Source organism: Pteronotus mesoamericanus, unplaced genomic scaffold, assembly GCF_021234165.1.
Source record: "Pteronotus mesoamericanus isolate MK-2021 breed Mesoamerican mustached bat unplaced genomic scaffold, CSHL_Meso_final contig_182, whole genome shotgun sequence".
Lineage (NCBI taxonomy): Eukaryota > Metazoa > Chordata > Mammalia > Chiroptera > Mormoopidae > Pteronotus > Pteronotus mesoamericanus.
This window is the reverse complement of record NW_026555078.1, coordinates 28062927-28089597: the sequence shown is the minus strand read 5'-3', so window position 1 is coordinate 28089597 and position 26671 is coordinate 28062927. Positions and strand designations below refer to the sequence as shown.

Genomic DNA, 26671 nt, shown 5'->3' with positions numbered 1-26671 from the left:
GAGCCCCTCCTGCGGAGGGTGGCATTTCTCCGTGGCCCAAGACGTGGAGAATAAACACCCTAGTGACTTAAATAAACACCAACTTAATGATCCAAAACACTAACAAGGGAGATTGGGACCCTGAGCTCCCAATCCCAGTGATCGTCTCTGAGCCGCTGTGTGCACATCTGTCCATCACTGAGGGAAAAATGACTTTATAAGTAAAAGTGACTACAGTTAAGTACAGTGACCCTTTCTCCCTTGAACTCCATCAAATCCATTTGACATTAAAAAAAAAAAGTCATAATAAGGCCTTAATCCCCACCCCACCTCAGTTTCCTAGATCAGCACAGGAAAGATAGAAAAGGGTAAGAAAAAAATGATTATATTAATGGTGACACTCATGGATGGGGGGAAAAATCAAAATTATGAAACTGTCATGTCAGAAAATAAATATATTCTCTCTGGGGAACAATATTTACAAAGCACAAGCAAGCCAATCCTGTTGTCCTGAGTAGAATTTTAATAAATAATGCCATTTGTTTCACTAATTTTAAAAGCTAAATACAAAGATACATCATTTTTGCCCCGGGCAAAAATAATATGGAGCCTACATGATTGCTGCGATTTTTCTGAACACTATCCGGCAGCACTGCAAAGAACTCCTGTCTTGCTGGTCTGCTTTCTATTTGTGCAGGTTAATTCACAAAGTTCCTAGCCTTGTTCGAGTTCCCCTCTCTTTTTCCCCAAGCAGATAAATTATTTTACTTTCACAGTCTGGTCATAAATTTGTTAATACAAAAGAGCCAAGTTAACATATGAATGTTGTGGAGAAGAGCCAGTGGTAAACAATACTGCATACCTAAATCATAAGAAAATAAATACCCCAAAGCTAAATTCATTCTTTTTCTGTCATATAATTAACTCAGCCACCACTCTTGGTTCAGGTGATGACCTTCAAAGTACCCTGCAATTCATAACCACCATTAAGTAGAAAAGTAACAAAACTACCTGTTAAAAAAACAGGGCCCAGTGACAGCAATACACAACTCACCTTTCAGAAACAGAATCGTAGTCCTGGTGTTCTACTAAGTTTTAATTTAGACAGGTTTGGGTACAATAGAAAAGAAACCTGAAAACACATGCTGTTTTAGTAACAAATACCAGGTTGCCTGATTTGTTACATAGTTTTTGCAAGCTAGAAACTAGGAACAGAAGAAACTCTTAATAGGAGAAGGCTACAGGTATGAAAGCTTCAAGGGCATGAGAAGAACTGGCATTCAGGAAAGTGTTTCTTTTCACATTGGTACATTTTTAAAGTTTGCCATAAAAAACCCAAGAAAACAAACAAAAAAAAAACAACCAAAAAAACCCACCAAATTTGACAAAAATAGTTGTATTACTAATGGTCACTTCTATCTCTAACTGCCTCACATAGAGAGCATTAAGACATTTAGGCACTTGTTTTTTCCCCCTAATACTGTTATTTCATTTTAAGCTACATAAAATTGTTTAACACTAAATATGAAAAATGTAAACTTAATTTTTCCCCATCAAAAGAAGTTGTAAGATCATATTTTTCCTTCTCACCTTAAAAATGCAACCATTTCCTCCCAGGCTGGAGGCTCTTATTTTCACTATTTTGACTTCTCTCTCTCTCTCTCTCTCTCTCTCTCACTTCCTTTTCCTTTTCCCAAAAGATTTTTCATAAATAAATTAAAATGAAATAATTAAAATCCAGTTGATTTGTAATTCCCATTCATTGAAGAAGAAGAAGAAGAAGAAGAAGAAGAAGAAGAAGAAGAAGAAGAAGAAGGAGAAGGAGGAGGAGGAGGAGGAGAAGAAGGAGAAGAAAAGAAGAAGAAAGACTACTGAAGCAGGCACATGGGTTGCCCAGAACCAAGACTGGGTGACTGGGTGCTTTTGTTTGTTTGGGGTGTTTTGGGTTTTTTTTTTTCCTGATTTCTGCACTGGGAGGGGAAATGCAAAAGTGGAAAGAGTTGGAGAGAAGACTGAGTTTGAGATCGCTGTTGGTTTTTAGTTTTAAAAAGATATTTGTGAAAGTCCACCGTTCCTTTATGCACAAAGAACCCCAGAAACAAGCTGCAAAAATGTTCCTGATTTCTATTTACAAGTGTCCCTAGTCCCTGCTTGGAGGCCCCAGTCCCTCCCCACTTAAGACCCCAAGTCCACCAGACTGGAGGTGAGAGGGCCCAGCAAGGAGTCCTGGAGCTGATGCTGGTGGGCTTGCAGGCCGTGGCTGGGCTGGGAGGCGGTTAAGCCCGGGAGAGAATAGTTTGAGCTCCTGGCGTGGCCCATATTGCCCTGCAGCAGAAGGACCGAGTTCTGGTCTGGACTTTGGGGAGGTGAGAATTCTTCTTCTGAGCTGGACATGAGCGGCTTGCCCCCTTCCAGAGGAGAGAGTTGATTCTGCTTGTTGGAGGAGGAGTTATTGTTTTCGGTGTTCTCCCTAAGAAATAGAGGACAACACCATATGGTTAAAAAAAAAAAAAAAAAAAAAAGTAAGTTAAAAAAAAGTGTGACATGGAGGGAGGGGAGCTGGAAGGAGGAAAGGGCCATAGTGCAATCAGTCATAGACCCAAATGGAGGAGCTCTGCTTTCCTGCCCATCTCCAAGGGTCCTGGGAAGACTGGAGAAATGGGGAGCTACATACAGAGCTCCTAGGGAGCCAGGCCCTTCCCAGTCCAGATTTTAGAAAGCCAGAGTGGCAGGTCTTATATGCAACACACAATTATTTTTTAGATTTCGTTCAAGGGGTTATTTTTAAATACCTATCAACTAGTGCCACGTTTAGAAGTAACTTGGAAAATCTTCCAATTAATGGTTGTTGGCGATGAAGAAAATGATCAGGGACAAGCAGTCCCTAATGCACAAGTTTGGGGTGAATCAAGTCAATTGTTCTGTTCCCATCTGAGGAAACAATTAAACGTCGAGTTTCCCTGCCCTTGCCCGGAGGTTGTGGTTTCTGAGACATAGGACAGGTCATGGGAAGTGGTGTCCACAGCGGCCCAGTGACCTGAGTAAACACAGGGAGCGCAGCCAGTCTCTCCAATTTCATCAGGTAGTGGGGCCCTCGGGCCTGGCTTGCAGGGCCGCCGTTTTGTAACTAAAGTCTAACTGGAACCGTAGTGTCCCTGTCCTCGTGTTACTCAATCCTTAGTTCCTCACGCCCCTCTCTCAAACTCCCCACAAACATCCACATAAGCACACCCTTCCCCACCAGGGAAACTTCTCGACCCCGCGCAGCCGGTGAGCGGGTGCGGGGTGCCGAGGGGTGGGGGGGCATCAGTCCGAGGACTGGGTGCTAAACTTCAGGATTGGGAAGCCCTGGGCGCTTCCGCCTCCTGAGTGCTCGCCTGTCCTGTCCACCCGGAGAGCCTGCCCGTCTCCACTTTCTCTCCCTTTCTCTCTTAATCTCTCTCTCCCAGAAAGCCCATTTCGGCTGAATGTCCCCAAGTTCCCTGCTTTTCTACCCAGAGTGGAAAGCGGTGGCGACATCTTCCGCCACCCCAGGCTCGGAAGCAAACAAAGGAAACCCAGCCGGCCTGGAGCTCAGGTTTCCCCCAAACTCGCCGGCTTCCCGGAGCGCTCTCCCTGAGGGCGCTGCTGCCGCCTCTCGCACGCTCTTCCGAATCACAGTCGGAAACTTCAACTGCGAGCGGATGGAGCGGGGCCAGGTGGCCGGAGGGGTGTTGGCGCGAAGAGGGTGGAGGCAGAGACAGGTTTTAAAAATACTGCCTTCTGAGCTCCAAGGCGAGAAAAGCCTGCGACTGGAGACCTCTTCCTCCTCCGGGTCGGCGGCACGGTCATCCCAATGGACGGGCCGCGGCGCCCGGCCACGCGCGAGGGAGCCCAGAGAGGAGCAATCCTTTCCGAGCTTCGGGCTTAGGGAAGGAAATGCAGCGCCACCTCTCTCAAATCTCTCTTTTTGTGGATTTTTAAGTGACTCCTCCCTTTTTAAGGCTAGTGCGGAATGAAACGGCGACCTCTCGCCCAAAAGACTAGCACGAGAGCGCAAGTTAAGCTCCGGGAGGCAGTGGGGGCAGAACAGAAGGCTCGGGCCAGCTCCATCCCTCCCGGGAGCAAGAGGAGAGAGGTTCGCGACCCTCAGCCTCCACCGAACCCCTTCCCTCGCGTTACCAATCAACACTTCCCTTCTAGTTAATATAGAAAACCCCTCTCCACCCCCCACACCTCTCTCCAACCATCCAGGGAGGCATGAAAAACAAACTTAGCACCAGTATTTCTCGACACTCACGCCCCAAGGAGCCCACGCGCGGGCGCTCAACTCAAACGAGCCCCCCATCCCTAGCAAGAGATCTCAGAGTTCATGAACTTTCGCTGCAGTGCTGCGGAGGCCCGGGCGCCGCCCGGCGGACCGGCTCGGGCGGGCCGGGAGGATGCGGTGGCGTGTGCCTGCGGGGGCAGGAAGGGGCGGAGGGAAATGGAAGGCATCCCGGGGTCGCCCCTGCAGCGGGAAGTACGCCGCGTACCTTTCCTTGGCCTCGGCGGCCCGGTCTCTTTGCCTCCGATTCTTAAACCAATTGCTGACCTGGGTGGTGGTGAGGCCAGTGGCCTCGGCCAGCTCCCGCTTCTCACGCGGCGAGGGGTAGGGGTTGTGCGCGTACCACTCCCGCAGCACACCCCGCGACTTTTCCTTGAAGCAGTAGCTTGTCTCCTCGCCGTCCCAGATGGTGCGCGGCAGGGGGAATTTTCGGCGCACCCGATACTTGCCCACAGCACCCAGGGGCCGGCCGCGCAGCTTCTCGGCCTCCACGTAGTGCGCCTTCAACCACAGTTGTTGCAGCTTGGGGTGGTTGTGAGGCGAGAACTGGTGGCTCTCCAGGATCTTGTACAGCTCGCGGAAGTTGCCGCGGTGGAAGGCGACCACGGCCTTGGCCTTCAGCACGCTCTCGTTCTTGTGCAGGTGGTCGCAGGCGGGCAGCGACCACAGGAACCTGCCCAGGCGCTCCAGGTTCCCACCTTGCTGCAGAACCTCGCAAACGCACGCCACTTGTTCCTGCGTGAAGCCGAACGACGGCAGCATCGACATGGCTGGGCCCTGCCGGGGCGCAATGCCCGGGCGCAAGCAGCACAGAGAAGAGCCGAAAATGCAGGGGGCGGCGGCCGCAGTGGGGGTGCGGCTGCTCCTAACCCCCTTCCTAAGCTTTCCCTAGCCGAAAAAGTAAGTCGAGTTTTGAGTATGGGCGGCCCAAAAAGAGCAGAATGAGAAGTGGGGCGCGCGCGCAGGACTAGGAGAGGCCGGCTCACTCCTCAGCCTTTCGGGCCTCGCTGGCTCTAGGCTTGCACCGGGTGGATGCTGCTCGTTGCCGGGGAACTTGGTTTCTGTTCTCCCGGCTGCTGCCTTAAAGCGCGCAGCGTCCTCGGCGCGCTGATTGGCTGCGGGCGGCGCCTATCCCGGGCTGGCCAGCCTGCGCGCCGCCGGGCCGGGCCGGGAGGCCGCACCGCCCCGCGAGGGGAGGGCGAAGCTGTGGAGTGGGGGATTGGGAGTGGTGAGAGGAGTAGGACCGAGAGAGGTGGGAAGCGAGGTGGAGGGCGGGGGGTGGGGGTAGGGGTGAGAATGGAGCCTCGCTGCCCAGGAGCGAGAGAGGGGGTGGGGTGGGTGATCGCGTCAGGACCCTGCAACGTGAGCCCCCTCTCCAGTGTCACCTAAGGGCAGCCGCGCACATCTCTGCGCGAATCAATGACTCCAGACCTTCTAATTCCCCTCCTCTCCCTACGTACCCCTGTCTCTTGCAGACATGCCCTTTCCCGGTGAGCTCATATTTAATTACCTTAATGTTGGAATGAATAAATAATGAATTGATAAATAGCTTATGGAACGAGATAAATAATACAGGAGCAGACGAGAGCTCAGAGCTGCAGTCGCTGAAGAGTGGCTTCTCTCCGGACTGGCTTCTTCTCCAGGAGCCAAACCTAATTTCTTCCTCTCTGCTTTCTCCCCGCCCCCACACCCCACGCCCCCGCGCCCCCCACACCCACCACCCTCCAAAGGGCACGTGTACTCCCAGCTGGATAGCGCTTCTCTCATTGTCAGAAGCCCGCGACTCTTTGCGACCACGCGCAGAGCTGTTTAGAGCACAGTTGCAAAGCAGAGAAAGATTCTGAGGATTAATTTGTGATTTGGCATTTTAATTATGGTCTAAGTCTGCAGACTCTGGACTCAGTTTCCCCACCAGCGTGGTTGCGTTTTCCAAGGCCACCTCTGCTACCGTGGAATGCCCAGAAGCTTTACTTGCTGTTGGCAAAAATGCTTTGGGAACCTCGTACTAAAGGCTCTGGATGGGGTGTAAATTAAATAAAACTGGTCCGGCTCCAATAGCTGTCCGGTTGTAATATAATCCGTGCCCTGCTCTAAGAGGGACACTTCCCTCAAAGCGAGGATGACAGCGGCTCCAAGAAGATTAAATAAGAGGGTGTGTGTGTGTGTGTGTGTGTGTGTGTGTGTGTGTGTGTTGATTACAATGCTGGCCTATTTTACTGCCAGGGAATGAGATGTCCTGCAATTTCAGTCCCATCATCTGTTATTTTATGTATGTTTGGAGAATGCTTAGTAAAACTGCACAAACAAGTGAAGCTGTAATTATCGTAAGCCTCATTTGCACACCTTGTTCCAAAGCAATTACTAAAAAGATTTTGAAAACAATTAGCGTCTCTAAACAAAGATAATCTATTGTCAGTAGCTGAGGCTGGCAGAAGATAAGAACAATGCGTGGTGATAAGGGGAGCCAAACGGTGGGAGCAGGGTGACTTTACGACTACTCTTATCTCTGATTAGATAAGTTCAAAAACAGAATTGTAAGTACACTTCAAAAATGCTTTTGATTTAAATGCACCTTCTTAGTGAATGCAAAGAACAGGCTCTAGGTTCTTTAAACTTTTTGTCTTCTTTAAATGTTTGGATTCCACCAGCCAAAGCCCAGCTCCATAAAACCCTTTGCGTATTGAGACATAAGTGGGAAAAGAAGCAGCGTCCTGCGGGTTCCCCCCTGTATTATTTATATGGTTTTAAAATAATGTACCCAGTCCAGTGTACCCTGTAATGTACATTTTAAACTCATAAAGGGTTTCCACCTCTTGGCTGCCTCTCCAGAGATTCCAAGTAGAGGGAAGCTGCTTCTCCGCTGAACTCCCACACAATGCTTTTTGCATCCTTGAAACTCTGCAGTATCCCATGCAATTAGACCTTGGAAACAGATGCTGATATTTCATTGCATTTAGAATTATTTTTTAAGTGCATTTAATGGGTGCACATTATTTCAAAAGAGCCCCTACCACATGGTGTGCCCAATGACTTACTTTCTAAACTGGAAGCCTGGCATGGCTGAGACCAAGCCCATGTGTCTGGTAATTTTCCCTTGCGGTCTTATTTTAGTACTCATGATGTTTCAGATGAAGTCTTAAGAAGCTGCAGTGTCCTGCCAGAAGGAATGTCTCTGCTTGGAACAGCCCTCATTGACATGGCAGCTGTGTGAAGACCGGAACGGAGGTTTAAACTTGGCTCTAAAACTCAGTTAATACCCTAAAGTCTAGAGCAAGTGCGCAGAATTACAACGTGTGGTGCAGGGTCTCCTAAAAGACAAACAGTAAGTTGAGTACGGGGTGTATTTTATAATTAACAATTTTGTATAAGGAAATAAGGCATAGCTTGGACAAATAAGGACAGGTACAAATGTACAGGGGATGACAGGGAACGGAGAGATGGCGATTAAACAGCAATAGGACCACCTTTTCCCCAGCTTGCTCCAGACCTCCCTGTCCACTTCTTTTCATCTCTCCTCAAAAGAAGCCAGGACGCACTAGACCTTGGTGATAACTGGGAAGACCGTCCGGATGCTGTGCTTGCAGCGGGCAAAAGGGTTGCTGAGAAGTGGTGTTCAACTTCAGAGGCCCTGCCGGGGGCCCGCCAGCCTTTCTCGTTGCGTTTAACCCGATAGACCGCGTAACTAGAAAGGAAAAGTGCTATTCGCTTTGTACTAACGAGCCTACCTGCTATTTCGATCCCTTGGTTAGGGGAACCAATTGTTATAAGTGTTAATTATTGGCTCGGATATATAAGGTTTCCCAAAATGGAACCTTTCACTGAAAACCACTAAAAGAGGTAAAATGACATGAATTTACAAACCACATAAACCAAATGATCCATTTTAAATCGCACACAGAAAGGTTTGAGTTGTTCTAGTAACTTAAAACCCTTGCTGTCAATGCAAATCACACGAAAAACAGAGATGCGTCGGAGATTTAAAGGGAACGTGCAACTCTAGCTGCTGCCCTCTCCGCATCTTGGCTCCCGAGGGTAACGCGCTGGCAAAGGCTGCCCGACGCCAGGTTTCAGCTCTTAAGTGCCTCCTCTATGCAGGTAATGGCCCGGTGCGCACAACTGGTCTATGGAAAAGCCAAAGCGGAGGCACTAGTTGCTGCTGGCGTTTCTGGCTGAGTTGACATGAGGCCTTGGTTCAAAAACCTCTGGCTAGAACCCACTTCTATCCTTTCTGGCTTGGAGCAAGAGGCTTTCAGGCCCGCTTTCTTGGAATTCCTTCGCCACCGAGAACAGCGGGGATCCTACTTTAACTACTGATAATTTGGAAGGGAAGGACATCGGGAGGTGTCTCTTCAACAAATTAGCATCGTCGCTCTGGGGCAGTGCGGAGACTCCCCAAATCCTGGTTGAAGTGGCAACGTTCATCTTTTTCCTCTGGTGGCTCGGAAACTCCGGGTGTCCTCGACCCTAGGTATCCCGGGCTCCGACGACCTGCGCGGCGCCGCGGGAGCAGCCGCCCACCTGCCTCCTGGGGAACCCTGCTCCCGGCGAGGTCTGAATAGGCCGAGAGCTCAGGCAGGGCGATTTGCGGACCCGGAGAAGAGAAACTCAAAACCAGTCCATTAGTAAATGAGTTTTGTGTTGTCAAGGTTCTTTCCCATCCACTTGCTGTTCTGAAAAATAGATCACGTTTCGTTATCTTTAGTGGGAATCTGCAACGTGACACCGGATCCGCGCGGCCCCCGCCTCTCCACCTCCCTCTCTTCCAGCCGCGCTAGGCCGGGCCGAGGGGAGCCTGTCGGCCTCCTCGGCTGATTTCTGAACAATGAAGATTTGTCTGTTCCCCTAATATATTTATGTATGGATGGAGGGAGGGAGGGAGTTTTCTCTGGGAAGCGGGAAGCGCGCGAGCGCAGCCTCCCTCTTCCTTGGTGCACAAACTCAACGCCAGCCCAAGACGCCGGGGACCGCTGTCCCCAGCCCACACCTGGACAAACAGAGCTGCGAGCCCGCTAGCTGCTAAAAACGCTGCCGCCCCGCGTGGCTCCTGAAAATACAGTCTCCACATTGTCCCGGGGTGGAGGAAGGGGGAGAGAGTGAAAGACGGACAGAGACACCGCCGAGAGGACGCAGATTGCAGGCGACTGGAGCCGAGGGGGTGTATTTGGAGGAGTTATCCTCTCCCTCGGTGCGTGTACTCACGTCTTGCTTTGTCTGTCTGGGTGTCTCTTTCTCTCTCATCCTCTCTTCCCTATCTGAAGGAGGAAGCTCGTTCATTTTGCGTGTGAACCTCTGTTTCTCATTTTATTCTCTTTCAGTCTCTTGTCTCCATGTCACTTTTTCTCCCTCTCTCTGTCTCATTCTTCTTATTGTTTCTCCCCTCTTTCCAACTCTCTCTTCCTCCATCTCTCCCCTCTCTGCGTTACCCCCCTACACACATACACACTCCCTTTCCTCCCTCTGTATCTCTATTTCTCTCCCTTCTCTTCCCTTCCGCAGGCTATGGGCGCCTGAACCTGTTCCTTTCGGCCCGGGACCAGGCACTGCGAGGTTTCATAGGCGTCGTGCTGATGTCGGGAACCGAGGTGGCTCTGAAGCCTGGGCAGGGGCGTGGGCTTTGTCGAGGGGACCCCGCCAGGCGAGTGGTGGTGTCCTCAAAAGGTGGGGGCGTTGTCAAAAGATGGGGGCTCATTGGGGAGCGGAAGAAAATGGGTTGGCCACCTGGGGGGGAAAGAGCCGACTGCAGCTGCGCTCTGAGGAGGCTCGGGCCCTGGGACTCACCGACTGCCAGGCTGAGCCAGAAGATGCCACTCAACACCAGATGCCGAACACCTTTCTGGAAAGTGAAGGAGAGTGTTTTAAGAATCCATTTTTAAGAATTTAAGACACTCTTGTCCCCTTCTCTTTATTAGTGTCGCCTTAGGGCAAGTTTACAAAAAGATACTCTTGGAGAGTCCTTATCTTCCATTGAGTTTCCAATCACCTTTTTTCTCAACTAATGTACATCCTGAATACCGCATCTGTCTAAGCTAAGAAGAATTTCCTTTTGGGAGGTGAAAGCCTGCAGCTCCTCCTGTTCAGAGGAAAGTGCTAGTGACAGTAATGCAGGGTGACACTAAATAAACAGTTAGGGTGGACTGGAAAGATGGAGTTAATTATCCAGTGAGCTGCGTTTCAGCCCAGACCATCAGGGGCTGATTTGTTTTGGCTCACAGTCCGAGGAAGGAGACAAACCACTCTCTTCTCTACTTCTTTTAGGGATCCTGATCATTGGTTTCTCAAACAAAACAAAAACCACTACCCAGTTATCACTACTTTGATTACAATTTGGTTTATTACTCCTCTGCAGACTCTGTGAAAAAGAGTCGTCCATTCCATTGTCCCATAGCCCTGGAGTGAAGACCCAAAGTGACCCAAAAAATGCACTCCCAAAATCTTTTCTCAGAGGCCTGCTAGTAAGGAAAGTGGACGCCCAGCAACCCTCTCCATCTCTTCACGTGGATTCTTGCAATAAGTTTATATAACTGCGTGTTTATAAAAACTAAGATGTTAGCCTGGTTTTCACCATGGTTTTACTGCCCGCCCCCCTCCAAAAAAAAAAATCAGGCTTCGCGAAATTTTAGATGCAATTAGATTTATTGTTTGCGTGATTCACTGACTATCCAGTTTCCTCAGGTAAGCCTGCACTTACATATAAATCCTAGTAACTTAAAACGTCTCTCTCCCCACTTTGCTCTTCCCTGCCTCCACTCACGTCCCCACCCTGCCACATTCTGATATTAATAATCCCCGTCTGCCCCTCTTTCCGGGTCATTACGGTACTGCTGGTCTCTAATCAATCCTAATGCGATGGCAATTGGAGTCCCTGATGACTGCGGCTCGGGTTTCTTGTAATGGCTCTACCACATTTTCCTGGACCTCCTTCTTTAACCTGAGATGCCAGGGGGACGAGTCCCTTCTCTGCTGCTGATTACTTCAAGATGTGGGGGCTGGTTCGAGTAGAAGGAGAAAGAGACACGCGCACAGCGTGGCTACTACTGCGGGCTGCGAGGCTGGGGCGAGCAAGGCGTCTGCAAGCCCGACGCCCGCACCCGAAAGCCTTTCGCTACTCTCTCTTTACTCTCCACCCCGCCCCCTCCATTTTCCAGGCCCAAACTCACCCTGGCGGACCGAAATGAAGATTCTTGGAGCATTTTTTCCCCCTCGTGCGGAGACGCCTCTTAGTTTCTCGGCCTCTCCAGTTCTTGCGTGTTCCTATCCTGCGGCGCCACCAGGGCTCCTAGGCTAGGCCTACCCCTCGCTCTGGAGTGAACGCGTCTCCCCATTCTTCGGAGCCGGCTCCGCTTTCCTCCTGGTTATTTTCTCCCCATGCCACCCATCCTTCCCATTTTAGCGTAGTTGGCACCGAATAGGAGTTGGATTCTTCCCTAGTTCCCTTGCTGACCCTTGACCTCTCTTCCCTTCCTTACCCCGCAGTGCCTGATGCTCCCTACCTGTTTCTGACCCAAAGCCGGGACCACAAGAGCAGCCAGGTCTTGTTTGGATATGAGCCCTTTCCCGACCTCTAAGGGTCCATCGCCCAGAATCTTAACCTTTAGGAACGAGGGTCCTACACTTCTTTCTGCAGGTGCCTTCGGAAGAGAGCACCTATACTGGGAATTTGAGCCATCCCTCCCTCTCCCCGGTTGCAGTCTTTCGCTCACTCCCCCTACCCCTCGTACAGGCCCGGCAGCGAGGCGATCAGCACGTTCGCGGCTTTTGTATTGTTGCATTTCTCAGACTAACGCCATTTAGCGTAACCCGAGCCCAGGATAATTGCCACGTTTCTGCCGCGATACTTTTAAAAACAAGATAATGCTTCTGAATTGCGGAAGAAAGTGCTTCGGACAAATTGGGCGCTGAGCTGTCGAGAAGGATCGCTTTGTTAGGGGAGGCGTGTGGTTTGTGACTCAATTAGTGCATTTCTGGGAGCCGCCTGCGCTCTGCAGCCGGGTCAGCTCGAGGCGAACTCCCCTTGCAGTTCCCGGGCGCCAAGAAGGGTTTGAGGAGGGGAGTACTTCAGGCCTGTATCTATGTCGGGGCAAATCCACGCTATGGGAAATGTTTTTTCAATCCAACACAAGCACATTGTTTGGGTTCTAAAGGATCCAGATTTTCACGGACAGAAGCTTGATTTTTCTCGCTCCCGACTGCGCCTCACGGCATTAGTCTAAATCACCAGTCCTCTGAGCTGTGGGGAAAGACAGACACTGGGTGGAGAGTGCTGGGAAGGTGCCCACTCACCCATGCCTCTCTGCGCGTCTGGCCCACCAGCCTGGGCATGGATTTTGCAACAATGTTTCCAATACCGCTGCTGTACTTGGCGCAGCCCTCCTGGAAGCCGGCAGGGTGAGGTTTCAAGGCAGCCAGCGGACCGCGAGGGGCGCTTTGGGGGCTGCAACAAGGCCGTAAGAGTTTTCCTTGCCTCTCCTGAAGTCCATCCGCCACCCCCACGTATCACCCCGCATGCAAGCCGGGTCCTCCTTTCGTGGGCCCATCTTGGAGTCCGTGGTAAGTTGCTCTGCCAGGTGCGCGCGCCAGTCCAACTCGCAGCGCGCCAGGGCTGCAGAGAGCGAGCCGCGCCGCTTGCTCGCGGCCCCGCCCCTAGGAGGCTTTGCCCAGCCGGGGGCGGCCAGGCCTCACCCCACGCCCGGTCGTCTGCACCAGGAACCCCTCCCCGGGGGCGCGCGAGAAGGCTCCGGCGCCGGGACTGCACCGGGGACGGCCCCGCCCAGCCATGCGGCCAGAGGTCCGGCGTTCCGACCCAGGGGTCCTGACTTGAGCAGTCTTCGGACCCCGCCGCTCTCTCGGGTTGTTCGCTGGTGCTGTTATTGGGGCGTGAGGGAGGAGGGGACAGGCCCGGGGAGGGCGGGAGCGAGAACGAGGCTGGGGAGGTCAGCGGAGCAGGGAGAGGACGCAGGCCCACGGCGGACGCGGCTGGAGGAGAGAGAGGGCGCTGTCAGCCTGGCAAAAGAGTATGACCGACAGGAACCGAAACAAAACAAAACAAAAAGAAGAGAAAAGCTGCCCGGTCGAGTCTCGAGGGTGAGGGGCGTAAGGCGGGGAGGGGCTAGGGTGGCAGAGAGAATTCTCAGCCCACAGCCCGGGAACGGTTTGGCTCACCGCGGCCCTGCCAGCACCGCGTAGCCCCGGGCGGGACTCGCAGGAAGGGGACTTTCTTTGGCCCCCTTAGCTCTCCAAATAGTAGCTGTCCTTCAGGGCCAACCCTCCCTCGGAGAATTGGAGGTATCGCGGTCGCAGTAAGGTTGGCGACGCTTCCGGGGCGACTGAAGTGCCTCAATTTGCCTTAGGCGAGCGAGGAGGGGAGGGAGTTGGAATACGGATCCCCCTTCCCTGAGCGAAGCCTTCTTTCTTTTCTTTTCTTTTCTGCCCCCCCCCCCCCAGTTTCGTAAGTACTGCGGAAAGAAACTGAGACGGCAGGCGATTCCCCCCCTCCCCCGCCCCATCCCAGAGCCGAAGCAGGTGGCCTCACCTGGTTCGGGGGCACTTTGCCCAGGAACGACCAAGAGATAGAAGATTCCTTTATTTACTGTCACCATTTGGAGCGGACACTCGGAGACCAGAGGGCCCCGAAGACAACTACTATCAAACATTCCCCATCCAAACTCACAAATCTAAAAATGAATTTATATTAATTCGGAAGAAACTGCTATCCCTCCTCTCGAAAAGTCCATACTCATCTTTCATCTACAAAGGATAATGTGTTCTCTTTTCATGCTCATAATGAACCAGGCAAAGCAAAACAAAAGGAGCCCAAACTCACTCATCTTCTATCTTGAAAGGTCCCTCTGTATTAATGGACATAGTTAAAGGCCCTCCTGATTTGTACATAGACACTAGAACCGATCATCTCCTTACATGTCTGCCACCTGAGAGTATCATGCTCTGGTCTCCATGTCAATTTCCTGGAGAGTCGTGGCTCTTCCATAGCCCTTTCAGCAGAATTCATGTGGCCCTGTAGTTCCGCCTTTGGCAAGAGAGTTACTTCCTAGGAGTGACTGGGTGGGCTTCAATCCGCCTGCCTCTTCACATTGAGAAACGCTTCTCTTGTGGGAACGTCTGTTTCTATTCATCCGATTTTGTAATTTCTTTGATCAGCCTAAATATTTTCTTGGCAAACGGAAATTGACCATGCCATGAATATGATAACAACCTGTTTAGGAAAAAAAAAGCTATTTTGTTTCCAAGCAGTAGAAAAAAAAGGGGGGGGGGGTCGCTAGCTGGTAGGAATGCCTGTAACAGATTGCTGCACATATATCTTTGCAGTCTCTGAAGCGCCTTTGAGAAAGCTGCCTTTCCCCGCTAATAGTTTCTTCCCTTTCTCTCCTCCCCTCAGATAAACACACACCTGGTCTCCTAAAAGTCTTTGATACTCTTTATTAAAAAAAAAAAAATAGAACTTCAATGGATGCCTCTGGAGAATTTCCCTTTAAAACATAGATGAAAGGCAAGGTTAATACAATGTTCTCTTAATCCCTTTGCCTTCTGAGTCAAAATAAATATTTTCTTCTGCATGTGATTGTACATCCTGCCATTTGGCTGTGGCTATAAGCAAATCGACCGGTAATAAAAGTGTTTTGAGGCTGTGTATTAAATGCAGCTCTCTTGAAATCAAGGCGGGAGGAGGAATAGGCGGGAGGAGGAATGGGGGGGGGCCTTACTTCACAGGCAAGAGTTGGTGGGTTTCTGAAAAAGCTGCAAGAAAAGGACCTTTCACCTCTCATTAGTGATGCCATCAGTGCTCCGGCAGAGTGGAGCTGAGGTCATGTTACATATGGCACACAGTCTGCTCAGCACTTGAAACGTCAGCTTTGAAATTTTAGAGAGGGGAAAGGTCATCTTTAATAAGCTCAAGTCTGGGGCTCCCATTGCCCTCATTGCAAACTGGGTGGGTGTCCATATGCTTCAAACCTTCTGGGTAAGTTTTTTTTTTTTTTTAATTTGCAGTTTTAAGCTGATTTTTGTTTCCCATCTTCATTGAAGCTGTAATGTTTTCAGCTGCTAATACTCCAAAGGCCTTTCATTTTTATAGCAACTCTGTCATCTTTCCTTTTCTTTTCATGCAATCGTAAAACCGTCTGTTCTGAGTGATAGCTTTTTAAAACTTAACTTCCCAGGAGAAATGAAGTGTATCTGTCCATCTGCATACATGGATCCAGACATGTGGGCTATAAGGTTACTCTTCTGAGTGGGTAATTTAGACTTCACTCTTGTACACTACATAATTTACTGAACCTTCAAAACATTAAAACTTCCATATTATGTAAAAGCTCTAGTTTCTGAAAACTTCCTGGGTACTACTAAACTTTTTCATGCCAGTTACTGAAAGCTCACATTTTATTTTTACCATGTGGAGGAAACTCTCAAATCAGAATATATTGATTCTTCCAAAAGGCTTAAAGTTAAGGCTAACTGACAGACGCTGTAATGATAGATACAAGACTGAAAAAATAGTGCTAATATCTCACTTCCTTGTTCACAAAATATTAGGAACATTTGTGAATGTTTAATCCTCATATTTGTTCAAGAAATTAAGTCAACCAAACCCAAGACACTGAACTATCCCCAGATCTCTTTTTAGCTACTGTCAAGATGGATATAAATATTTTTCTTTCATGTAACTCTGCAAGAAACTTCTCAATAGTGATTTGTCATTTACTCAGTTCCAGAAACTTTTTTTCCATGTGGATCTACAGTGCAAGAGGAACTGCCTCCCCAAACTTAATATGCATTCCTCTCTTACTTTTCTTTGTATCTGTCAATCCATTTTATCTGTTTATCATACATTATAGATTTTAGCTGTTTCTTCAGTTTTTTCTTCTTTTACATAAAAGTTACATATTTTGTCCCTGAAATAAACTTTAGAAAATAAGGCCACTATGTCTGATACTCAGATTCAAACAGTAAACTCAGTGATATTCAAAAATTCCTTCTCCCACTGCAAATTGAAAACACTAGAATCTTCAAACATTCTCTTGAGCCACCTAGGGGTTCCTAATTACTAAAGGAGTTAATGGATTGTAATATGCCGATGTGCTGGTTTTGTTTTGTTTCTAGTTAGATTCTCAAAAAGTCTTACTTTTGGGTGAGCAAAAAATTTACAGTCTGCATAATAGAAACTGGGACTATAAATGGGTAGGATGGTTTCACAACCAAAAATGACATCAAGGAAATAATTTATTTCTAATCTAACCTTCTCACATTTGGGTTTACTGCTTGCTAATAAGCTAGGGGACTTTTTGATACTTTAGCTAACCCGAAGAACTTGAGGCTTTGATGACACATGGTTTAGTGAATCCAATCAACCTAGTCAATACAAAGTCAAGGTAAATATACAGACACTGTAGTCCTAGGAGTGCATGAGTGTTTGGGAGGAAGGTAGTGCTGCCTTTTTTGGTTTTTGACCAAAGTACTTCAGGGAAATTGAAAAGCAGGGCGTGTCACTCCAGTAACTGAAAAACAGGAAGCAGAATGTTTCAACAGGCAGGTTCATCATTGACATGTCAATAACTCATTAAAGACCTATAAAAAGAATACTAATAATTTACACTTTTTATAGGCTCCCTCACTCAACAACCTTTAACATTTTACAAGCCTGATCTTATTAATCTTCTTGGAGCTTTGGGGGTATTATTCTTATTATAGAGTGATTATCCCTATTACAAAAATATGGCAAAGAGATTGCATAATTTGCCCATGGAATCATAGTCAGAGGCAGTTTGGGGATAAGGGCTATTAATCCCAGATCCTTCCCAATTTATCTAAAAAGCAATTTTTCCATAAAGAGACCATGATTAAAATGATTTGGACTTAGTCCTTGTAAAACGTTATTCTCCTTAATTTAGACTCTATAATTCAGCTTCAAGATTTGTGAAAAATTTCCTAAGTGTCTTTAAATCATCAAGAAAAAGAAAATGTAACATGAAGAGGCCTCAGTTCACAAAGGCCTGGTAGTTCTTCCATCCTGAAAATAGACCATAGTCTTAGTGGGTACAAATGTCATGTGGGAGGAGACATACAGATTACAGAACCATGAGGTAATTACTACAGCTTAACTGTCCCACAGAGAAGCTACTAAATGTTCATAAGCAGAGTTACCATAGAATACATACTCTATGACAAGATTTGACCTGTACTTTCGATGCTTATAATTCTTTCTTTGGCTTATTTAAGAGAAGAAATAATAGACATGCCAGAAATTTAAGATTTGGTTAATATTGAGGGCAGTGCTTCATACACTTTAGGGGGCATGCAAATTACCTGAGGCACTTGTAAAAATGCAGCTTACTGGGCCTTATAACTAGAGATTTTGATTCCTTAGGTTTAAAGTGGGATCCTGGAATCTGCATTGTAACAAGCACCCCGGGGTGATTTTAATGCAATCTGCTACTAGGCTATTCTTTGAGAAAAAAACATTCACTCTGCCTGAGGTAGGGATATAAAAAAAAAAAAGGAAGGTCCTATCAGCAGGAATAAAGTTTAAACTCCAAACGTTGACCTAACCAGAATTTACTTTTTGTGTGTGTATGATTTGTGAAAGAGAATTTTGAGATTAGGTTTTTTACTAGGGGTTTACTAGGTTTTTACTTTGGGTTTCTGAAGAATTTTGTGAGAATTAAAATGTTCCTAGCTAATAATTAGATAAGAAATCATTTGTCTTCCTTTCGTAATTGCGTCTGCTGAATGGCTTAGCAGGAAAGTGACACCAGACCAGGAAAATAAAATAAGAAAGAAAAATCTCAGAAGAAAATCCAGGCACCAGTCACAAAAATTAAGCAAATCTCATTGGCCAAAACACAGTGCATAGGAGCATGACGGAAAACAAGGAGCTGGTATTACCTTCTGAGTGCCACCTGAAAAATCAAATATTTTTAAAATAGCTCTCCATGTGCATGACCTTTTTAGAGTAGAGTAACCCAACTGGGCCCCTCTCCCCCAAGATTTGCAAGAAATGGAAATGCTCTGGAGAGTTGCCGCAATATGACACAAGGAATAGAAAATAAAATGTAAGAGGAAGTTAAAAGTGGCTGTCTACACTGCAAACAGTGGCCATTTGTTGCTTATAAAGGTATAGAAAGGGTATTTACAAGAAAGAACACAACCACAAAAATCCCGACTTCTTGCTTTTAAAAGGGAGATTAAATAATGGAAAAGGTTAATAATCATAATTTATTATTTTTCTCCCTTTAAATACCATTTGAAAACGAGATCATGGGAATATAGACACCAGACTCCTTGCTGTTGGAAGAGGCCAAGAAGTAAGTAGTTGAACCTGCCATTCTAAGTAGAATCTCTCAGAAAACATTCTGGATGAGATATCCCCCCTCTGCTTACACACTTGGGTGTTGGAGAACTCACTACCTCACATCTGTTGTGCATGTTTCAAGACTCACCAAAACAAGAAAGATGTGCATGATGGTAACTAAATCACATGGAATCCACGATCCTGTGCAAACTAGATGAAATGTGAGAGAAACATGGAGGGGAATCTCCTAATTACCTGTTGGTCAAGTTAGGAAGTTAGAGTAAACTACTAGCTAAACTGCTTTCTCAAGTTTCCATTTCAGGCATTTCTACTGTTTGCCCACTGCTTAGTAGGCTGCTGGAGTTCACTATAGGAGAAGTAAATATTGTCATTTCAAATAAAGAACTGTTTATTATATAACAGAACAGAGGTTGCCTTCTATTTCTGAGACTCTGCTAAGTTAATTGGGGACAGTAGCCAAAGCAGCTGCCCTGGAGATGGTGTTTTCCAACAGTTCCAGTCCTGAAAGCTAAATTGGGTTCATGTTTGCCTACGAAGTGGCAATCACATTGTTCTTTTCATTGAATGTTCTTTGGCTCCTGCTGGGGTTGAGTAAGTAGGGGCACCGTTTGTGCTACTTTACCAGCCTATTTTGACTCTTTCAGTGAGGGGAAAACTTAAGCCAAGACAGATCAAAGATGAACTTGCTACCATTAAAGGGACAGACATTTCTCAATGAAAGGGGAAGGTTGACTAAATGCCTATTTCCATCTAAAGCAGGGATTCCAAAATTTTGATAGGTTGGGGACTGGGATTAGTGTTTTTAATAACTTTTGCACATCCATTTTGATGGAGATTTGTCTGTTGTGCACATTTGAGAAATACGGATTTGTAAGAAACACATGATAAGGAAAAGAAATCTGAACTGAATGGTAATTTAAGATAAATAGATGCAAAGTTTTGCTTAATAAAAGACATGTCTTCCAGCCCTGGTGGAGTAGTTCAGTTGGTTAGAGAGTCGTCCTTATAACCCCAAATTGCGGGTTGAATCTCCAGTGAGGGCACATACAAGAATTAACCAATAAATGCATATAAATGTTTCTCTCTCTCTCTCTCTCTCTCAAAAAAAAAGAAGAAATCAATAAGTGAAAATTAAAAAATAAAGATGTCCAGAAATAATAACTTTTACTTCTATAATGCTTTCTATTTTTCAAAGGGCTTCTTACATTTGATCCTCACTTGTGGTATGGGTGAGGAGGAATAATATTATTAACTCCATTTTACTAAAAAAGAAATTGAGATAAAGAGAGTAGAGGTGACTGGATATATGTGGTACAATGGAGGCTATAAACCTGAGCTTTCCCATTTTTGTCAACCCAGCTCTTAGTCTCATGCCTAGTAAGTCAAAATATATCATGTACCTCAAGCTTTTTAATGGATGTAAGGTATTTCATGGGTTTAAAAAATTTATCTAAATATTCTGTTATCGATGGACATGTCTTTTTCCCCAACCTTTTTTTTTTTTTTTTTATAAATAATGACTCTGTGACTGTCTTTATACATATGTCTTGGAATACTTATGTAACTATTTTAATAGGGAAAGTGCCACAAGTGAAATACTAAGTCAAGAGTACGCATATTAAAATGCTGATGAATATTGCTATATTGTCCTTCAAAATCTGTACCATTTTGCACCTCTATTGACAGTATATAATAGACTATCTTTCCCCAAATGCCTATCTATATTATTTAATCTTTGCCAGTCTGGGAAAATGTGGCTAATTTTAAATTTTATTATTATTAAAGTTTAGCATCTTTAAATTGTCTAAAATAGATGTGAGATAGGAAAATGTAAAAGTCTGAAGTGTACAGCTCAATGAGTTTTTACATATGTATACATCTAAATAACTACTGTCCAGATCAAGATATAAAACATTTTCATTTCCTCAGGAAGTTCCTTCTTACCACATCGCCCACTCACCCCTAATTCCTCCTTTGACTTCTGTCAACATCAATTCACTTTGCCTCTCCTTGAATTTGGTATAAATGAAACTGCTTTATGACGTCCTCCTTTGCTCGACATAATATTTTCATTCATCCATGTTGTTGTGCGTTCATTCTTTTTTATTATTGTTTTGTATTACATTATATGACTATACAATAGATTAGTGATCCATTCTCCTGCTGATGGACATTTTAGTTGTTTCTAGTTTTTTACTGTATTCAGCAAAGCTGCTCTGATATTCTTGCATATGTTCTTCATTGGGCATACATACTCATTTCTCTTGGTCATATGCCTAAAGCAGAATTGCTGAGTCATAGAGTAGGTGTATGTTTAACTTTAATAGATACTGCTTAGTAGTTTTCTAAAGTTACACTTCCACCAGCAATTGTGTGAGTTCCACCTGCTCCTCATCCTTCCCAATACTTACTGTTTGCAGTCTTTTAAATTTTAGATACATAATAGTTTCCTGTGGTTTTAATTTGCGTTTTACTGATGAATAATGATGTTGACCATCTTTCCATATGTTTATTAGCTATTTGGATATTCTCTTTTGTGTGATGCAGGTTCAAGCTTTTTTTCCATTCTTTGAATTGTTTCTGTGTGGGTTTTTGTTTTATCTGATTTGTGTGAGTTCTTTATACATTCTGATATAACCGCTTTTTTCATAGATAGATAGATAAAATATTATCCTAGTCTGTGACTTGCCTATTTACTCTCAAACTGGTATTTTAAAAATTGTTTTAAATTTATTAATTTTAAAGAGACAGAGGAAAGGAGAGAGAGAGAGAAACACTGATTTGTTGTTCCATTTATTGATACATTCATTGATTGATTCTTGTATGTGCCCTGACTGTAGATTGAACCCACAACCTTGGTGTATCAGGATGACGCTCTAATCACCTGAGCTACCTGACCAGGATCAAACTGATATCTTTAATAAAAATTCTTAATTTCAAGTAAGTCCAATTATGTTTTTATTCTTTTATGATTATTCTTCTGTATTCTAGTTAAGAAAGCTTCATCTACCCCTAGGTCAGGAAGATGTTCCCTTATGTCTTCTTCTAAAAGTTTAAATATTTTAATTTAACATTTATACTTATGAGCCATCTTTAATTAATTTTTGAATACGGTGTCAAGGAAGGAGTCAACTTCTTGAGGATTCCCCCCCATGTGGATGTACAATATTCTAGCTTCATATATTGAAAAAAATCAAAATTTTTTCCACAGATTGCATTGGCACCTTAGGGAGAAAGTATTCAATATTTCACCATTAAATATGTCAGCTGTAGCTTTGTTTGTTTTTGTAGATACATTTTGTCAGATTAATAAAATTCCCTTCTATTTTTAATTTGCTAAGAATGTTTTTCCTGAATGCATATTATGTTTTATTAAATGCATTTTCTGTGTCTACTGATATGATTATATGGTTTTACTCCTTTTTTTCCTGTAAATGTACTGAATGACATTGATTATTTTAGAATGTTACAGCATCCTTGCATCCCTGGAATAAACCATACTTGATTATTATGTATTTTTATCTCTCTATTCAACTTGCTAATATTTTATTTAGAAATTCTGCAACCAGTTCCAGCCAAGATGGAGGTGTAGGTAGATATGCTTTGCTTCCTTGCACAACAACAAAAAAAGGATAACAACCAATTTAAAAACAAAAAACATCCAGAACTGCCAGAAAAATCAAACTGTATGAAAGCCCAACAACCAAGGAGTTAGAGAAGAAACATTCATCCAGACTGGTAGGAGGAGTGGAGACAGGCAGTTGGGTGGAGAGGACGTGAGGCAAAGCAGTGGCTGGTGGACAGGATGGTCCCACATTCGCTTGCAGATAAATGGGGAGGACCAACTGGGGAGCGAGACAGACTGCCCAACCCAGGGTTCCAGCACTGGGAAAAGAAAGGTTCAAACCCTTTGGCTGTAAAAACCTGTGGGGGTTGCAGTGGAGAGAGAAAGTTGTTCAGTGTGTTCTCTTAATATCTGTAGAATGTGTAGTGAAATCACATTTTGAAACTCCAGATATGGGTTATTTGTGTTTCCTTTTATTGATTACTCTTTTAGGAGATTACAGATTTTATTATTCTATTTAAGGAACAAATTTTTGGCTGTGATGATTTCTCTATTGTATCTATACTTACTATTTCATTGATTACTGTGCTGTATTATTTCCTTCCTCTTTATTTAAGTTTATTCAAGTTTAATCTTCTCTTCTTCTAGTTATGTAAATGAAAGTTTAGAGCATTGATATTTAACCATTTCTTTTTTCTAATGCATTTGTTAGACACCATAAATTTCCTTCTAAGCGCTGCTTTAGCTGCATTCCACAAATTAGATGTTTTATTTTCATTTTCCTTCAGTTCAAAATACTTTCTAATTTCCTCTTTGACCTATAGGTCATTTAGAAGTATGTTCCTTAATTTTAATACATTTTGGGATCTTTCTCCTTATATTTCTTTATTGATTTCTTATGGTCAGAAAACATACTCTGTGTGATTTCAGTCTTTTGAAATTCACTGAATCTTACTTTATGACCCACATATGGTCTATCTTTGGTGTACATTTGGAAAAAAGAAGTGTATTCTGCAGGTGTAGTATAGTCCTATAAATACCAATTAGGTTGAGTTGCTTATAAGTGTTTAAATATCTTTCTTGACTGCCTGGTCTTCTTGTATTTAGTTACTGTGAGATGTGTGTCAAAACCCCCAATTATGTCTGTGGCTTTGTTTATTTCTTCTTTTATTTGACTTACTTAATTTTTGCTTTACATATATATTTTTAATTTTAATTTTTTTTTTAGAGAGAGAGGAAGGGAGGGGGAAAGTTAGGAGAAACATCAATTGATTGCCTCTCCCATGTCCCCAGCTGGGGAACTGGCCCACAACCCAGGCATGCGTCCTGACTGGGAATCGAACGGCGACCTTTCACTTCACAGACCAACCCTCAATCCACTGAGCCACACCAGCCAGGGCTTACTTTACATACATCAAAGCTATGTTATATCCATACAAATTTGGAATTGTTAGTTTTTCCTATTTAAACACACCCTTTTATTATTATGAATTGTTCTTTATCTCTAATAACACTTGACTGAAAGTACATTTTGTCTCATATAGTCATACCAGCTTCCTCCCTTCTTTCCTCCCTCCCTCCATCCCTCCCTTCCTCTCTTTCCTTCTTTCTTTTTTAAAGGTTTTATTCATTCACCCCTAGAGAGAAGGGAAGGGAGGGGGAAAGGCAGGGCGAGAAACATGGATGTGAATGAAAGAGAAACATCTATGGGCTGCCTTCTGCATGCAACTGGTTGGGTCCCAGGCATGCACTCCTACCCGGAATCAAACCAAAGATCCCCGCCCTGTGGAAGACCAAACCAACTGAGCCACACTGGGCAGGTAACGAGCTTTCTTTTGATAAGTGTTTCATGCTATGACTTTTTCCATCCTTATATTTTCAAGTTATCTGTTTATGTTTAAATGTGTTTCCAGTAAACAGCACTGTAAGTTAGTCTGTTTCAAGAAACTGTCTGACATTCCCTTACTTTTAATGAGCTTATTGATGTAACTGGGTTTAATCTACCATCTTCTATTTGTTTTCCATTGTTTTAATTTTGTCTTTATTCCTCCTTCCTATTTTATTTTGTAGTAATTAAGTTTTTATTTTCTTTTATCTCCATTTAATTTTTCATATTTAGTATTTTTTAGTAATTACAAAATGATATATTTAAAATACTAAGTCCTCTTAACCAGGAACATGGTATATTTATTTAGATCATGTTAAGCTTGTTGTGGATTGAATAATGCCCCTCCAGAATGCCTGTCTAATCAGGACCTCCAAATGTAACTTTATTTGGAAAAGGCATCTTTGTAGATGTAATTAAATTAAAGATTGAGATGAGATCACGTAGGATTAGGGTGATCTCTAAACCCAATGAGAGTTCTTATAAGAGATAGAAGAGAACACGTAACTACAGGGGAGAAGACTATGTGAAGGTAGAGGGAGGGATTGGGATGATACATCTTTAAGCCAAGGGTTGGTAAGAATTGCCAAGCAACCCACCAAAAGCTAGGAGGGGGAGATGGGACAGTATCTCCCTCAGAGCCTCCAGAAAGGAACCAACCACACCAACACGTTCACTTAAGACTTCTAATCTTCTAAACTGTGAAAGAATAAATTTCTTCTGTTTTAAGCCATTCAGTTAGGGGTGATTTATTATAGCAGCCCTAGGAAACTAATACAAACCTTTTAGAAAAGTTGATGTTCCAATATGACTTTATCTTCATGTTCCAATACTACTTTAACCACCTCTTGGTGTCTCAGCTAAGAATGCCTCTCTCAGTTCCACCTGAAAATTCTGCACCTGTATTTGCAGCTGCTAGATTGCCTCAGGTATAACTGACACTATTCTTTGCCCAGTGAGGCTGTTTCCCTGTTCTTTTGTGTTTGACCTGGACTTCAACCTTTGGCATGTGCTGTTGTGTTGTTTGTCTCAGGTGTAAGTGGTCCCTGGCCTGCTCCTCTGGCCTCCTCTCTGGCCAGAACATCAGACATCTCCCACAGCTGCTCCGCTCTACCCCTTTGCTTTCTTGCATCTCATGTGGCAATAGGATTCCTGAAATTGTAATTTGTTTGTAGTAACCTCTTCCTCCTCACTCCTCCCCACAAAAGCTTTTAATGTGTTGTCTTTATCCATGGTGTTCTGAAATTTTACAATGTGTCTAGGTATGAATTTTTAATTCATCTTGTTCTGTATTTAACAGGCCCTTTCAGTCTGAAATTTTATACCTTACATGAACTTTGGGGGATGTTCTTCTATTATTTTTATGATTTTTTTCCTCCGTTCACTATTCCTGGATCTCTTATTGGACAGATATTGATTCTTTTAGTTGGTTTTATCTCTCTTGACATTTCTCCCATATGTTTCCTGTCTTTTAGTCTTTTTGTTCTGTGTTCCAGGAGGTTTTCTTGACTTCTATGTGCATTCTTACATTTATTATTTTTATTTTGGTATTTTTAATCTCCATGAACTCTTTATTGTATTCATTTGCTCCTTTTTCATAGCAGTCTCTTTTCGTTTAAATGGATACAGTATCTTCTCTTTTTGGACACAAATAGGAATTCCTTGTGGTATCTTATATTTTATTAATTATCTTTATTTATACTGTCTGGGTCTGTTTTTTGATGTTTATTTTACTACAGAATTTGCTACTCTTCCTTGGCCTTTTAGGTATCTTTGTGAATCAAGGCCAAGTTTTATTGATATAGGTGGCCTGGGTGGGGTTTCCTTTGTTCTGACCCTGAATTAGAGCTAGGATTTGTGTTTTGAGGTAAGAATGTGAATGACAGAATTCACTATAGGGTTTTGGGGGCAGGTGGTAAGGTTGAGCCTCTCCCAGGTGCCACAGCAAAGTGGGTCCTCTGTGGTGCTTCAAACCTGTACTCTGAGTTGTTGTTGCATGAATACACTACGTACTATACTTAAATTTCTTCAGAGATAATGTTTCCAACTTGTCTTGGGGGCAAAAGCTTGCTCTATAGAATGATAGGTGCAGGGGACCAAAGACCGGCAGGATTCTATGCTTTGGCTCCAGCAGCCCTGATACGTGTATTCATCTTCAGAGTTGGGGGTGAGGGCATCAGCACTCATGACACCATGAATTGAGCAGAAAAATTATATCCTCAGAGGCCATTCAAGTGCTTTTATCTGAAAACAAAAGCTATCACTGTCCACTATAATAAGCAAATGTGATTAACACCATTTTATGAGTGCACTTGGTGAAATATTGTGAATGAATCATGGAGGTTAGGAATGAGGAGCAGTATGATATAGTAAATCAACCTAATATAAACAGCAGCATTGTTGATCATTGTGCTGATCCTTGTGGGAAAAGCTAGAGGGAATGATTAAGCATTCCCATTAACTTGGCCCAGTTCACACCAGTTGGGGATGGAGAGGAAGATGTCTGAGGAAGGAGAAGCTCTAAACATCACTACCACCATAGCAAAGATGCTGTAGGCTTCACTAGAGACCAACTTGCAGTTTCTGGTTTACTGAATATTTTTCCCTTAAAGT

The 26671-nt window shown here is 44.6% G+C and overlaps 2 protein-coding genes and 1 pseudogene across 2 annotated transcripts; all 3 read right to left on the bottom strand.

The window, feature by feature from the left end:
• Window positions 1–1823: 1823 nt before the first annotated feature.
• Window positions 1824–5335, bottom strand: LOC129065986 (homeobox protein SIX1). The gene is made up of 2 exons (XM_054567476.1): window positions 4494–5335; window positions 1824–2449 (listed from the first exon to the last, which is right to left on the bottom strand). The coding sequence occupies exons 1-2, from the start codon at window positions 5051–5053 to the stop codon at window positions 2155–2157; spliced, it is 855 nt and encodes a 284-aa protein (XP_054423451.1). The 5' UTR covers window positions 5054–5335; the 3' UTR covers window positions 1824–2154.
• Window positions 5336–8148: 2813 nt separating this feature from the next.
• On the bottom strand, window positions 8149–13060 carry LOC129066093 (uncharacterized). The gene is made up of 4 exons (XM_054567616.1): window positions 13033–13060; window positions 12566–12979; window positions 10064–10118; window positions 8149–8955 (listed from the first exon to the last, which is right to left on the bottom strand). Exons 1-4 carry the CDS (start codon window positions 13058–13060, stop codon window positions 8643–8645), a joined length of 810 nt encoding a protein of 269 aa, XP_054423591.1. The 3' UTR covers window positions 8149–8642.
• An 11835-nt stretch (window positions 13061–24895) lies between these two features.
• Window positions 24896–25190, bottom strand: LOC129066092 (SNRPN upstream reading frame protein-like; annotated as a pseudogene).
• Between the last annotated feature and the right edge of the window lie 1481 nt (window positions 25191–26671).